Source organism: Rattus norvegicus, chromosome 8 (genome assembly GCF_036323735.1).
Source record: "Rattus norvegicus strain BN/NHsdMcwi chromosome 8, GRCr8, whole genome shotgun sequence".
NCBI classification, from domain to species: Eukaryota; Metazoa; Chordata; class Mammalia; order Rodentia; family Muridae; genus Rattus; species Rattus norvegicus.
This window is the reverse complement of record NC_086026.1, coordinates 85,811,932-85,825,788: the sequence shown is the minus strand read 5'-3', so window position 1 is coordinate 85,825,788 and position 13,857 is coordinate 85,811,932. Positions and strand designations below refer to the sequence as shown.

The 13,857-nt window shown below is 39.3% G+C and overlaps 1 protein-coding gene across 4 annotated transcripts in view; it reads left to right on the top strand.

The window, feature by feature from the left end:
- Gfral (GDNF family receptor alpha like) overlaps window positions 1–13,857 on the top strand; it is a 45,369-nt gene that overhangs the window by 17,917 nt on the left and 13,595 nt on the right. For 3 of the 4 annotated variants that reach the window (XM_039081963.2, NM_001401790.1, NM_001401789.1), the window contains 2 exons: window positions 1,182–1,512; window positions 4,789–5,039. In XM_039081963.2, coding sequence (XP_038937891.1) covers window positions 1,182–1,512; window positions 4,789–5,039 — 582 coding nt within the window. Of the gene's footprint in view, window positions 1–330; window positions 394–1,181; window positions 1,513–4,788; window positions 5,040–13,857 lie in introns of all 4 variants that reach the window. The other variant, NM_001191998.2, reaches the window with a different exon arrangement.

Genomic DNA, 13,857 nt, shown 5'->3' with positions numbered 1-13,857 from the left:
TCTTTCTTCCTTTCTTTTGTACAGAGATTATTTCTCTGTTCTTTTTTCTTTGGATTCTTTTTTTATTTCATTATACAATTGTACATGATCCAGTCATCAGCATTAATTTATGTTTTCAAGTAAGTGAATTCACAAAATGAGGTTCTTCAATTTGCTTGCATATTTCTTCACCCATCACTCATTAATTTTAAGTATCAAGGGTTAAATAAGTGTTATACAAGCTTTTATGTATTTGCCTGTATTTGTACATATTTACCATATGCATTCAGAGCTTCTAGGAAATTCATAAAACCTTTCAATAGTGAAATACTTTCTTTGTTTTCTTTCTAGATAGCATGAAAAAAGATAATAAATACAAACGGAATCTAACTACTCCTTTATATCATGATACAGGCATAAGCTATCATTTTTACCTACATTATATGAACTAGATGTTATGATTTAAATGTTATGAAAATTCTCAATTATATGCCAATACAAAATTACTTGTATGGCTTAAAAATTGCAGAAATTATGCAGCAAAACCTTGGCGTTCTTTCCAACAATGAGTATGAAGAGAACTGTTTTGCCCTTCCATCCTCTGTTTTAGGGTATTAGAAGAAATACTTCTTTACTGGAACCAATGGTTTGGATTAATCATAAGAATATTTAGAATACAAGCTAAAAGGTTTGACGTCAACTGTTTCTGTGTGTGCCTGTAGAGGCGTCAGAGGCAGTGGTCATATGTATCTGTTTTCATCAGGATGTAAGCATCTTCCTAGGCAGCAATAACTGTGCTAACCTTTGTTCGGAATTTCCTATCCACACACTCGCAATTAACTGTGACAGAACAGGAATGACTTTGACTTGAGACATTGAGCTCGTTGTCAGGTACATAGTTCAATTTCTATTTCTGAAGATTAAATGCTTGTTTTGAGAAACTTAGAGTCATGGATGTTTATCGCCTAAAGCCCCACTTTGGTCCTGTCCATTCCTGAACAATCTGGATCACAATAGGTCTATAGTATTGATGAAAGATGATTCAAATATTGCACCATCAAGCCTTTAAAGAAATCCCATCAGCCTGGTACACTTTTGTGTAGAATTCTCAACTTGTAGAATTCCCATAGTTTTGTTTGCCGGTTCTATGTGTACAACCCTAAGCTTACTTTTGTGTGACTTGGGCGTTTTATTGCTTTTAGGATTCAAACAGATGCAGTCTTGTTTGGAAGTGACAGAGGCGTGTGTAGGGGATGTGGTTTGTAATGCACAGTTGGCCCTTTACCTTAAAGCATGCACAGCAAATGGAAATCTGTGTGATGTGAAACACTGCCAAGCGGCCATACGGTTCTTCTATCAAAATATGCCTTTTAACACTGCCCAGATGTTGGCTTTTTGTGACTGTGCTCAATCTGATATACCCTGTCAACAATCCAAAGAAACTCTTCACAGCAAGCCATGTGCACTGAACGTAGTTCCACCCCCCACTTGCCTCAGTGTAATTCACACTTGCCGAAATGATGAATTATGCAGGTGAGTAAAAGCACACATACCTTGCTTTCTTATTTCGGCACCTTATTTATTATGGTCCAATCCTAACATCTGATCTCCGTCCATTGCTAGAGCTCCCACCATCATCCAAAATAGTGTAAATAGAGCCAGACAATTCACATTTTGAATGTGCGGTACATGTGTGGTGCCCTTTTTGAAATTCAAATGTAAAATGCAGAATTTTAGAATAAAGAAACTCGCTATGTGAAACAGTGATGGACTATACATCATCTTTTCAAAGTTCATATTTATCATGGATGCGTGTGTGTGTGTGTGCGTGTGTGTGTGTGTGTGTGTGTGTGTGTGTGTGTGTGTTCATACAGACAACAATTTTTATGAGTTGACTCTCTTATTTCACTATGTGGGTCCTGTGATTTAAATTCAGTTTGTCAGGGTTTTTAAAATTAGCCTTCATCCCTCTTACATCTCACTGGTCCCCAATCAGCTTTGTAGTTAATTTTTTTTATTGATGTGATTGTGGAATCTTTGTTGTTGTTGGGTTTTTTGTTCGTTTTAGATAAGATCTTTCTCTGTATACCAAGCTGGCTTTGAACTCACAATCCTCCTGCCTCAACTCTTTGAGTACTGGATTAACAGGCAGGAACCACCGCTCATGGCCTGTTGTGTTGAAAATGTTGTTAATTTTGGCAAGGTAACTCTTTAATCTTTAGAACAAATACTTTCTTTCTCAAGCTGTGAACTGAGAAGAACACAGTAGTTTGAGCATGGTGCAGACATTTCCTGTAGATTTGTGTACTTCTCCCCTTTCTCATCTTCATGTTACCTGTTACTGTCTGAGTCAGGGTTTCTATTGTTAAAATAAAGCACCATGACCCAAAAACATGGGTTTATGCACTTTATACTTCTATATTGCTTTTCTTCACAAGAATCCAAACAGAACAAGATCTTGGAGGCAGGATCTGGTACAGTGACCATAGAGGGGTACTGCTTACTGACTTGCTTCCCCCGGTTTGCTTATCCTACTTTCTTACAGAACCCAGAACCACCAGTCTAGGGATGGCACCACTCCCCATTAAGAAAATGGCCTTACAGCTGAATCTCATGAAGGCATTTCCTTAACTGAGGTTTCTTCCTCTCAGATGGCTCTAGCTTATGTCAAGTGGACACACAAAAACCAGCCATTACAGTCATGGAAGAAAGAAAAACTGGTTGTCTGTTTGTTTATTCAGAATATACACTAATCAGGCACCCATCTTTGCATCAGTTAGGAATGTCTCTTTTTGCCTGTTTATTTTAGTCGAAGAGGACAGTTTAGTCAAAGAAAATGTATACCATATAAAGTAATGAGCAATTCTCAGATGAAAGGGGATTAGAGGGAGGAAAATGGTTAAGTCTAGAGATCTGGATCAGGACTGTTTTCTCTACCAGTTAAAGAATTAGAAAACAGGGGAAATCTTGAACCCCATAGACAGGGCAGCAGAGAAATCTTAAGGCACCAAGGGTAGAATGAGCAGTAAAGAAAGGTGTTTATTGTGAATGACGAAACACACATATGCAGCAGACACACAGAGAAAAAACCTTTGCTAAGCAGAGTGAGGGTTTGCAAAACCAAAAAATACAGTCTCCTACAGGTCTGGGATTGTTTTAAGCCACTGAAGAGTTTTTCTTACTTAATTCAGGGTTGGTTAGTTTGAAGAAGTTGGTCATCTTGGAAAACTCCCATGGCCGCTCCCTACCAGGGAGGGATCCTAGCCTCTCAAAAGGGAAGGGGGAAATGTTGTAATTAAGTTATAATATCAAAAACAAATAAACAGCCCCCTTAAGAATACAATAAAGAAGATAAGAATAGACCTAAAATGTTGCAATTCAAGAAATGCTACCAGTAAGGAGTGTTTGACCTAACTGGAAGAAATGACTGAGTCAGTCTTTTAAGTTACTTCTGGAGAGAACATCAAGCAATCCAACAGGCAAGATATTGCAAAGTCACTGAAAGTACATGGCATCCTCTGAAGGAACAGTGAAAGGGGAAAGCAACAGAAAAGGAAGCCAGAAATTACATGGAATGAGGCACCAGGGCTCGAGGGCTACTGCAATGGAGGGGCTCTTACAGCTTTTGAGTGACAATATGAGCAATCTGTGTTCTTAGTTAAAACTCTCACTCTAGCTGCTACCTGACATCAAGCTGTTATGTGCAGGTAGCCATGCTTAGAAAGAACAGAGCTCAGCCTGTCCGGCTCGCCTTCTCTCACTAAGGTGTTTTGTAACACATCTGATTTTATGTTCAAAGTGCATTTATCTTTCCATCGGTCAGAAGCACATGCTTAGGTAGACAGTTTGAGACACAGCTAAGCAACGCAGGCGGTGATGATTGTGGACTAAACCACAAGGCTGCTCTTATGGGGAGCCATCACTTATCTCACACTAGGTCCTCTGCTTCAGCTTCCTGGGAGACATGGGATTACAGCTTTGTCCTGGGAGCCTAGGCCAGCTTTTTGTATTCCAATTGGTAGATGTGAGGATCCACCACCTGTGTCCAAACTAGGCTTTGACAATTGGCCTCAATAAATCAATTAAAAGGAATCAAATTAATTCTGGAAGACAAACAAAAAGGAGGCTTAGTCAACGGGGTTACACTGGGACGAGGAAAAAGTAGATTAGTGAAACTTCCCACCTCCAAGTACATCTTGCAGGAGGCTGTCGTAATATTAAAATTTAAATAGGAGAACAAGAATTTGAATGCCTAATTGGCTTCAATTAACGTATTTCTGCCCACCATTGACCCTTCATTGTCGGGCCTTCAGTCTCACCCCGTAGGATGATCTGATTGGTTACTAGAAATTGCAAAGTTTCTTTCAGGGAGACATGTTCTACAGCCTTAGGTTTTTGCTATCAAAAAGAAAAAAAAATCTCAAAGTAATTTTGTAAATTCTATTTGGTATGAAAGCATGGAAACACAATAAAGAAATTTTTTTTTGGTGGGGACGGTGTCTAAATGTTATCTCCAAAATCATATGAGGTTTCAAAAAGTTCTTTAATAAATCTCTCAAGTAGATCATGCTGCAAAGCATTGGGATACAACTAGGCTGTAAGGGAAAATCAGCCTCAGGAAAGGAGAGTCATTTACAAGGTTTCGTTATTTTGATTTTTGTTCTTCTTCTCCACACTCCCTAAGTCAGCTCTTGGAACCAACATCTCATTCTGCCCCAGGCCATTGTTTCACTCCGTAGAGACCATCACATGTTAACGTGAAGTCACTCTAGCTGTAGACTAAATCCAGTTCTTCACTCTTTCTTTTAGGACATACTACCGAACATTCCAGACAGAATGCTGGCCCCATGTGGCTGGGAAGTGTCGTGAAGATGAGACCTGCATTAGTATGCTGGGCAAGCAAGACCTTACTTGTTCTGGGAGTGACAGCTGCAGGGCAGCCTACCTAGGAACCTTCGGGACAGTCCTTCAGGTGCCGTGTGCTTGCAGAAGCATCACACAGGGTGAAGAACCCTTGTGCATGGCTTTCCAGCACATGCTTCACAGCAAATCATGTTTCAGTAAGTCGTCCAATTAAAAGATCGTCTATTATTTATATGCTTACCTACATATCCACCGTTTTCCATGATACCAAATTAATTAGTTAATTAATTAAAATAAAAAGTTAAAAAAAGGTAATCCAGCCAGCCCAAACCAAAAATGTTTATAAAGACAATTCGTGCTTGCTAAAAATAGGTGATGTTCGGGGTTGGGGATTTAGCTCAGTGGTAGGGCCTAGCAAGCGCAAGGCCCTGGGTTCGGTCCCAGCTCCAAAAAAAAAAAAAAAAGAAAAAAAAATAGGTGATGTTCTGGCTTTGTTTTTTCTTCTCTCTCATATATCAGAAAGTGATACACTGTTTAAAGTGTTGTTACTATTCATTATAATTTATTGATTTTTATTATGAAAATCATAAAAGGCTTCATTTATAGGCTGAACACATTAATTATTCATTGTTATGTAACAAATCAACTCCAAAGCGTTGGTCGAAAGTCATTAGCCATTTAGCTACTTAGCTGAAAAGTTTTATACACTGGCCTTGGGTGAATTGTCTTGTCTAGACTCCCTCATGTATCGATACTCAGGGATACCTGATGTCTCTACTGAGGCTGGATTGACCAAGTTGGTATATTTAGCAAGCACTGTCAGCTGATACAGCATATGATTCCTCTGCTGTCTCCTTCAACAAAATACCCTGGGACTGTAACAAATCTGCTTATTAGCTTTAATTAATAAGATAGAAATGTATTTTTAAAGTTAATCTTTAATTTAGGGAAAAGAAAATTGAAATTTAGGCACTGGGCTTGGTTGGGGATGAGTATACTGACATCACTGTCTTGAGATTCCCAAAACAGTTTTATGAAAACAGCTCCCAGGACGAACTAGAGGAGCTTGGAGCTTAGCCTATGTATGTATTTCTGTCTGCTGATCTTCCTCTCTTGCCAATCACAGGCAGTTTACCAGAGCCGGCTGTCTCTACTTGTCACCCTTAGCCTTGCATCGGTTCAGTCTGAAACAGTTGTCTGTGTTTCTTGTTTCGGCTTCTTTCCCTTTTGTACACTGACCCATGCACTTGTTCTGCGCTCTGCTCTCTGAGCGTAGATCAGGCTTTTCCACTGGGCATCCACCACACCCATGTCAAAATTCTCCAAGTTCTAATCATGTTTAGACCTCAAGCCAAACTTCAAGAACAGTTCAGGTTTGTTTTTGTTTGGTTTGTTGTTGTTTTGGTTTGTTGTGATATGCTGCCCCTCAATATTTTGATTTTTATTCTCCTGATGATTTTTCAACATCTGTCTTGTAGGCTTATTCGATTATGCAGTTCATAATGCTCAGGGATGGGTCTATACCAATGCAAATCTGTACTCTCCTCCATGATTGCATCCATGGTGACTGCATCATCTTTGGTACTGTGCTGGACTGTATAAGCAACAGCAGAAGCTCCCTTTCACTGCAACACAGACCCCATCAGCATTAAAAACAGCCACCTAAGAAAGACTAGGTACTCTCCAACATGTACCATAGGGCACCAAAGTGCTTGTCACTCAGCCTCAGAACAGAGAAAGAATGCGTAGTAAACAGCCTAGCCACACTGGAGTGTTTATTGTTTGACAGTGACAGCAATGAACATGTCTTACTCGCACTCGACAACCACTTACAGGACCATACCTACCTTCCAGAAGTCTGGATATTATAGTCTAACTATGTCACTGAGGGAAGAACACTAAGATTATTAGCCAACAGCTACATAATTGCTACCATTTACCTTACCCTCTTAATAAATATAAGTTCACTTTTGAGTTTACACAGAGATATTTATCTCTTTCCTAAAAAGACGTCCCAAAATTTTCCAAATTTCCATCCTGACACTAGCTCAAAGGCAATTGTACGATGTGCAATCCCGTGTCCTGCTTTAGAGTGAGCAAAGAACATATAAAATAAAAAGACTGTTCATTGATATATCCCATTTACCACAAATATCAAGGACACACACACACACGCACAGATGCAGAGAGAGAGAGAGAGAGAGAGAGAGAGAGAGAGAGAGAGAGAGAGAGAATTTCTCACCAACCTAAAAATAATTACAAAGAGCAAAGAGAACAGTTGGGATGCAAATTGAAAATAATTGGAATTCAGGTGTCACAGAGCTATTTAGTAACTCCAAGTTCTACTGGCTGAATGATCTTCTGAGCTCATAGAACCCATCCAACACATCTACCTTGCTAATGAAAAATACAGTGTGTGTTCCAGACCCTTTAGTGGGTCAGTCCTAAGTGTCTTGAACATCCCTTTCACTTTCACTTACCTCCAAGGAAAGCTGAGAAATTCAGTTCATTTCTGGTAGAAAGGGAAATGAATTTGGTGTATTTCTAGCCAATCTCTGCCACTATATCTCCAACAAGATATATATAACAACTAATACTGACCCAATTTATTCATCATTATCCTGGGAAATACAAATTCATGTCTGAATATGTCTGTCACTCATAGAAGAATACAATGCATAGAGCAATGGATTATGGGTAGTAGTCTGTTTGAGACTAGTTTTAAAGAACAGGAAGAGTCATTAGTTTGCACAAATATATGTAGTTTTCTTCTAATACATAGAATTAAAACTTGCTCTATTTGAATCTCTCTATAATGCATTATAAATATATCACGAGACTATGTAATAGAAGAAAAAAGACAAAATATTCATCCTTGGAACTCTGTTCCTCTTTGTAGTAACCATGATTTCTAGAACTCTTAAATATGTGCATGCGAAATGCTGAATGGAGCCATTGCTGGTTATTTTTTCTCAACGTAAGCTGTAGGCCTCTGGGAAGAGGAAACTTCAATTGAGAAAAGACCTCTATCAGATTGGCCTGTAGGCAAGTCTGTGAGACATTTTCTTGATTAATGATTGATGGGTGGGCTGAGGCTATAAATAGTGCCACTCTGAGCAGGTAATCATGGGTTGTATAAAGAACCAAGCGAAGGAGCCACGAGAGGCACACCTGTGCTCCTTCTTGACTCCGTGTCCTGACTTCTCTCAAAGACAGACCTTTATAAAGATCTATAACCCCAATAACCCTTTCCCCCCATATTTGTTTTGATCATAGACTATATCATAGCAATGTAAAGATCTTCAACAATCACATTTTACTGCATACACTAAATTTTGCTGGAGAAAGGAGGCAAAGGCATGGGTACCAGGGGAAGCATTGCTAAGTTGCTGCTGCCCAAAGGAAGACAAGTGTTCTGTAGGAAGTGTTTTGGTTGTAAGAAAAAAAAAGAAAAACTCTGTATCCAAAGTAAATATACATTTCAGCTATAAGGCATCCTTGACTCCTTTAAGATAGGACAATCGTTTGATCAATTTACTTCCTATCTTCCAAAGTAAGGGCTACCTAACAGGTCTTTGACTTTGCTGGAAAACTTGCCATTCATCATTAGAAGGCTCTTGACTAGCCAGCCTTAGGGAAGGGAAATCCATTCTGTGATACCCAGAGCTAGCTCCTGTCCTTCCTACTAAGGCAACATAATACTTCATCACATGGGGACAGAGAGGTTGTAAAGAGACCCTGCAGACTTGCATTGCATAATCTGTTGACTTCGCCTTGGTATGGAGGGCATGTTGTGGTAGATGGAGTCTCCCAGAGAAATATGAACACTTTTTTACCACTAGCATATGGCCTCCTACATGCTGTTTCCCCTTCACTTCCATGGTTAAAATTTCCATATTTGTTGTTTTTTTTTCATCTCACTGATCTAGAAATTAACCACCAACTGTGAGTCTTACATCAGGCCACTCTCTTTCTACACAAAGCAAAATTGAGTACCATGTATGCACTGCCTGCAGTGAGGGCTTCTCTCTCCCCCTGCTCTCTAGGGCCACCTCTGGGTTTGTGGTTTGTGGCAGATGTCCATGAGCAGTGAGCAAGGACACACTACTACACCAGTTTTCCTAGAACCAGTTACCTAACTGATCTGATAATATCCAAAGGTGTGTTTCAAAGAGCAAACAGGCTTTGTGTGTGGCATGACCTTATTCCACATCACAATAGGTGTGTCCTGTAGCTATCCTCGTGTAGTTTACCAAAGACTCTGTACATCATGCTGAGAAAAAACTCCATATATCAAGTGTCTATTATATACTACGTAATGTATGTCTTCTAAACACATTACTTTTAAAACTATTGTTTAGGTTCTGAATTTAAAACATGTCCATTAATTGGCCTTCCAGGTTTTTTTTTTCAGAGCTGGGGACCGAACCCAGGGCCTTGTGCTTGCTAGGCAAGCGCTCTACCACTGAGCTAAATCCCCAACCCCAGGCCTTCCAGGTTTTGTTTCTGGGTTGGCTTTTTTTCTTCTTCATACTGTACAAAAACCATACACATTTTCAAGCTTTTCTACTAAGTGTTCACAGAAGCTAGTTGGTTCTCTCAGTTTTATTTGGAATAAATATTCTGTTATAAATGAAGTCCCTAATAGGCCAAATATAACTCCAAGCCAAAGAGAATTAACTAACATTAAATTTTTGTTCCTAAACTTGAATCACCCTCAGAAATATCTACAGAATTTCTTATATAAAACCAATCTTCTCTAAATAACTCTGACTGTAGCCAAGTTTGGGAGCCACTGCTCTTATCCACATGTGGAAAAATTTAGTCTCCAGTGTCAAATCCAAGAGCCTCCTTCACACAAACCTCTCACGGAACGAGAAAGATCTGCATGGGGGAAAGCAAGGTTACTAAGCACAAGGTCAGGAAGTTTGTCTGGTGGCACACTTTGTCCAGTCTTCCCAACAACCACAGACACACAACAATCACCCAGCAGTGAAAACACAAGAGTGAACCAATGAATCCACAGAGGAGGGACAAAACAGTATAGATTCTTTCTTCGTGGCAGCCCTGTCCTTGAATGCAAGCAATTTTTCCCTTGTCTGAATTAAGATTAAGACCCTCAATCTTTTATTTCATCTTAAGCTAAAAATTTTCAATTCAAACGTTTAAGTAAAAGAGTCAGGAGTTAGCACACGCGCGTGCGCACGCGTGCGCGCGCGCACACACACACACACACACACACACTGCAGATCTTCACTGTGATGAGAACACTGGCTGTCCCTATGTCCTAACCCTGTTCTTTTGTGAAGATTTACTTCTTTGAGTTCTGAATAGTAAGTGTCTATTTCAGTTCAGTACTTGGATTCATTTCAGCACTGCAAATAAAGCACTATCCTAACAGGGTTTTGTTCTCGTATGTATACATCACCTATGTTTCACTGTATCTACCTGAAAATATAAAGATGAAAGAGGATTGTTTCCAAAGGATTTCTACACTCATCTGGCTTTCATGAAATAGTCTGTGCTTGTATTAAGTCTTAAGACTAGGACCTTTCTGGCCATTCCGTGCTCTAGTATTTAGTTTCATTTTATAGCCCCATTTCTTCATGTCTGTTCATGCCTTCTCCTAGATATCAAGGTGCTAGTAAAACTGCTCTATTTATCATGTTTGTGTGCATTCAGTAGATATATGATTTATTCTTTCTTGACAGCATTCGTCTGCCCCTTTCCCAGTGAAGGTCTGGATCCAGAATTCTATTCCATCAGTCAGTGCATTCATAGACAGCCTTTTCAACCCGCCCATGTGCATGGGGTGGTGCATAGGACATCACTGCATTTTTTCTGTACTTCATAAAACTGTGTTCATTTTTTAAAAGATAACCTAAAGACTGTGAAGATGAATTAATCAAGGCTCAAGCTCATTTTTCAGAATGTTTGTCTTAATTTTCAGTGTCATGAACTCACTACCTGGCTGAGAAGGAGAATTATATACTATAAATTAAACAATGAGCAACGTGAAAGGCATTTCTATTGCAATTCCAACCCTGTCTCTCTTCGTCTTCTCTCTCTCCTTCACATAAATATATATATACAAACACACACACACACACACACACACACACACACACACACACATGACTATTTCTTACAGCCAAATATAAGGCAGTGTTCCAGGAACTTTATGTTAAGTTCTGTCTTTAAATAAACCACTTGAACTAGCCAAAACCACTGACTTTTTCTTGGTGTCTACACAAAACTTTAATTCAAGTTTAGTTTCCTTCAAATTCAGTCCAGGTGCTAAAATAGTCTTCTGGTTTTCAAAGAACATTCAACAGACTTTCTCTAGTCTATATTCATATTTATTGCATAGTCTCTAAGCATTCAAATATGTTGTATTTTCTGGATTAAAGTGGCTCCGCGGTGAATTTGTAGGTCATCAAATTCGTAGACACTCACTTATAAATTTATGTTTTTCCCTTTTAGAACTCTGTGATTATTTCTCTAGGATCTTGTTTTTCATTATTTGAAAAGACCTTTGTGTTTTTTTTTAAAAGATCAAGCGTGTGTATTTTAAGTTAGCTATGAAAAGAATAATAAAACAAACAAACCATTTCTTTAAAAAAAATGAGTTCAGCTACAAATCGATGTAGAAACATACAACCATGGTAAATTCTGTAAGTTTTGCCTTTTGTATATTTTAATTTATAGACTTAGAATTCCAAAGTTTTCTTTGAGCCTGGATCTCAAGAGAAAAACCAGTGTTTTTAACTTTTATTAGCTTTGCAACCTAAAATATAAACAGAGACCCTCCTTTCTTTCCTTCTTTCTTTCTTTCTTTCTTTCTTTCTTTCTTTCTTTCCTCTCTTTCTTTCTTTCTTTCTGTCTGTCTGTCTGTCTTGTCAAGCTAAATTTTAAATGTGGATTAAAAACATAATTAATGGTAAATGTGTGGTTTGGAGAGTAATAGACTCTGGTGTGTAGTGTGGTTTTGTAGAGGCAACACAACACCAACATGTCTGCCATGGGCATGCCCTTCATCGTCCCTAAACCAGAGCAATGTCACAAAAGTTACCTAGGTAACTCATGGGAAGGCTCTGAAGCTCAGTGAAGAGTAAACTAGAGGAATAGGGAAAAATCACAGAATCCATAGGCTTGGCACTGCCACAATGATGTCATAGGCTGACAACAATTTCAACAAAACAGAAGTGGTTTCTTAAACTCAGGGTTACAGTTGGGGAACCGTAGGGCATGTGTTCAACAAGGATTAAACAGACATACATTTATTGTGTGCAAAATTATCTCTCATAATGTAAGTTTTGCCTGAGACAAGGCATGCTAAATCTTCTAAAGGGTTGGGGTCCCCATCCTGCCACCAGGGGCCCTGTCTTAGGACTGAAGGTAGTTTCTTCAGGTCTCATCTCCCCACTGTTGGGAATTTGAGCTAAGGTCTCTTCCATTAAGTCCTAGGAGCGTCTCTCATTCCAGGCCCTCCCATCCCCAGCTGTGGCATATTTCCATTAATTCACCTGGCCTCAGGGCTTCTCTTCTGTCCCCCAACGTACCTGATTCTGTCCCCGGTTTTCCCTCTCCCTTCTCTCTGCCACCCAGGTCCCTCCCTCTCTCTGCCGCAGCACTCCAGTGACTATTTTGTTCCCTCTTCTAAGTGAGATTGAAGCATCCTCCTCTCTTAGGCCTTCCTTCTTGTTTGATTTCTTAGGGTGTGTGGGGGTGTGTCCTGGCCATTCTTTACTTTTTTAGCTTATCAGTGAGGACATAAAATACATATCCTTTTGGGTCTGGGTTACCTCACTAAGGGTGATATTTTCTAGTTCCATCCATTTGCCTGCAAAATTCACAATGTTTTTGTTTTTAATAGCTAAATTGTATTCCATTGTGTATATGAACCACATTTTCTGTATTCATTCTTTGGTTGAGAAAATCTGGATTGCTACTAGTTTCTGGCTATTACAAATAAGGCTGCTGTGAACATAGTGAAGCACGTGTCATTGTGGTATGATGGAGCATCTTTTGGGAAAGTTGGATCTTCAGGTAGAATTATTTCCATTTTTTTGAGGAACCAGCAGATTGATTTCCAGACTGGTTGTACAAGTTTGTACTCCTACAAGCAAGGAAGGGTATTCCCTCCATCCCGTAAGGATGTTCTAGCATCCTCAGCAGCATGTGTTGTCACTTGAGTTTTTGATCTTAGCAATTCTGACTGGTGTGAGGTGGAATCTCGGGGTTGTTATGATTTGTATTTCCCTGATGACTAAGGATGTTGAACATCTCTTCAGGTGCTTCCTGGCCATTTGAGATTCCTCTGTTGAGAATTCTGTTTAGCTCTGCACCCCATTTTTAATTGAGTTTTTTTTTTTTTTGGAGTCTAACTTCTTGAGTTCTTTGTATATTTTTTATATTAACCCTCTATTGGACATAGGGTTAGTGAAGACCTTTTCCCAATCTGTCGGCTGCCATTTTGTCTTCATTTTTGTAAGAAAATTTGATATCCTGTCACTTTTCAGAAAACGTTGATATTTTGGGTTTGGTGGAATCATTGGACTCTATGATGTATCCTATCTGTGCTAGTTAGTTTTTGTTGACTTAACATAAACTTAGACATATCTGAAAAGAGAAAATCTTAACTGAGAAAAGGCCTTCATAAGATTGGCCTGTGGGCAAGTCATTGGAACATTGTGTTAATTAATGATTACAGTGGGAAGGCCTCATTCACTCTAGATGATAGCATCCCCGGACAGGTGGCCCTGCAGACCTTAGCAGGCAGACTAAGCCACTGGACACAAGCCAGTAGGCAGTATTTCTCCATGATCTCTGCCTTAGTTCCTGTCTTGAGTTCCTGCTCTGACTTCTTTCCATGATTGGCTGTGATGTAAATGGTCATGGTATTTTATCAGAGCACTAAAAACTCTAAGACACTATCATATCACCTGTAAGTAAATGTCATTTGAGGTCTTCTTTTCCTCTTTGTACCCTTCAATTTTCTTGTTTTGCCTTATG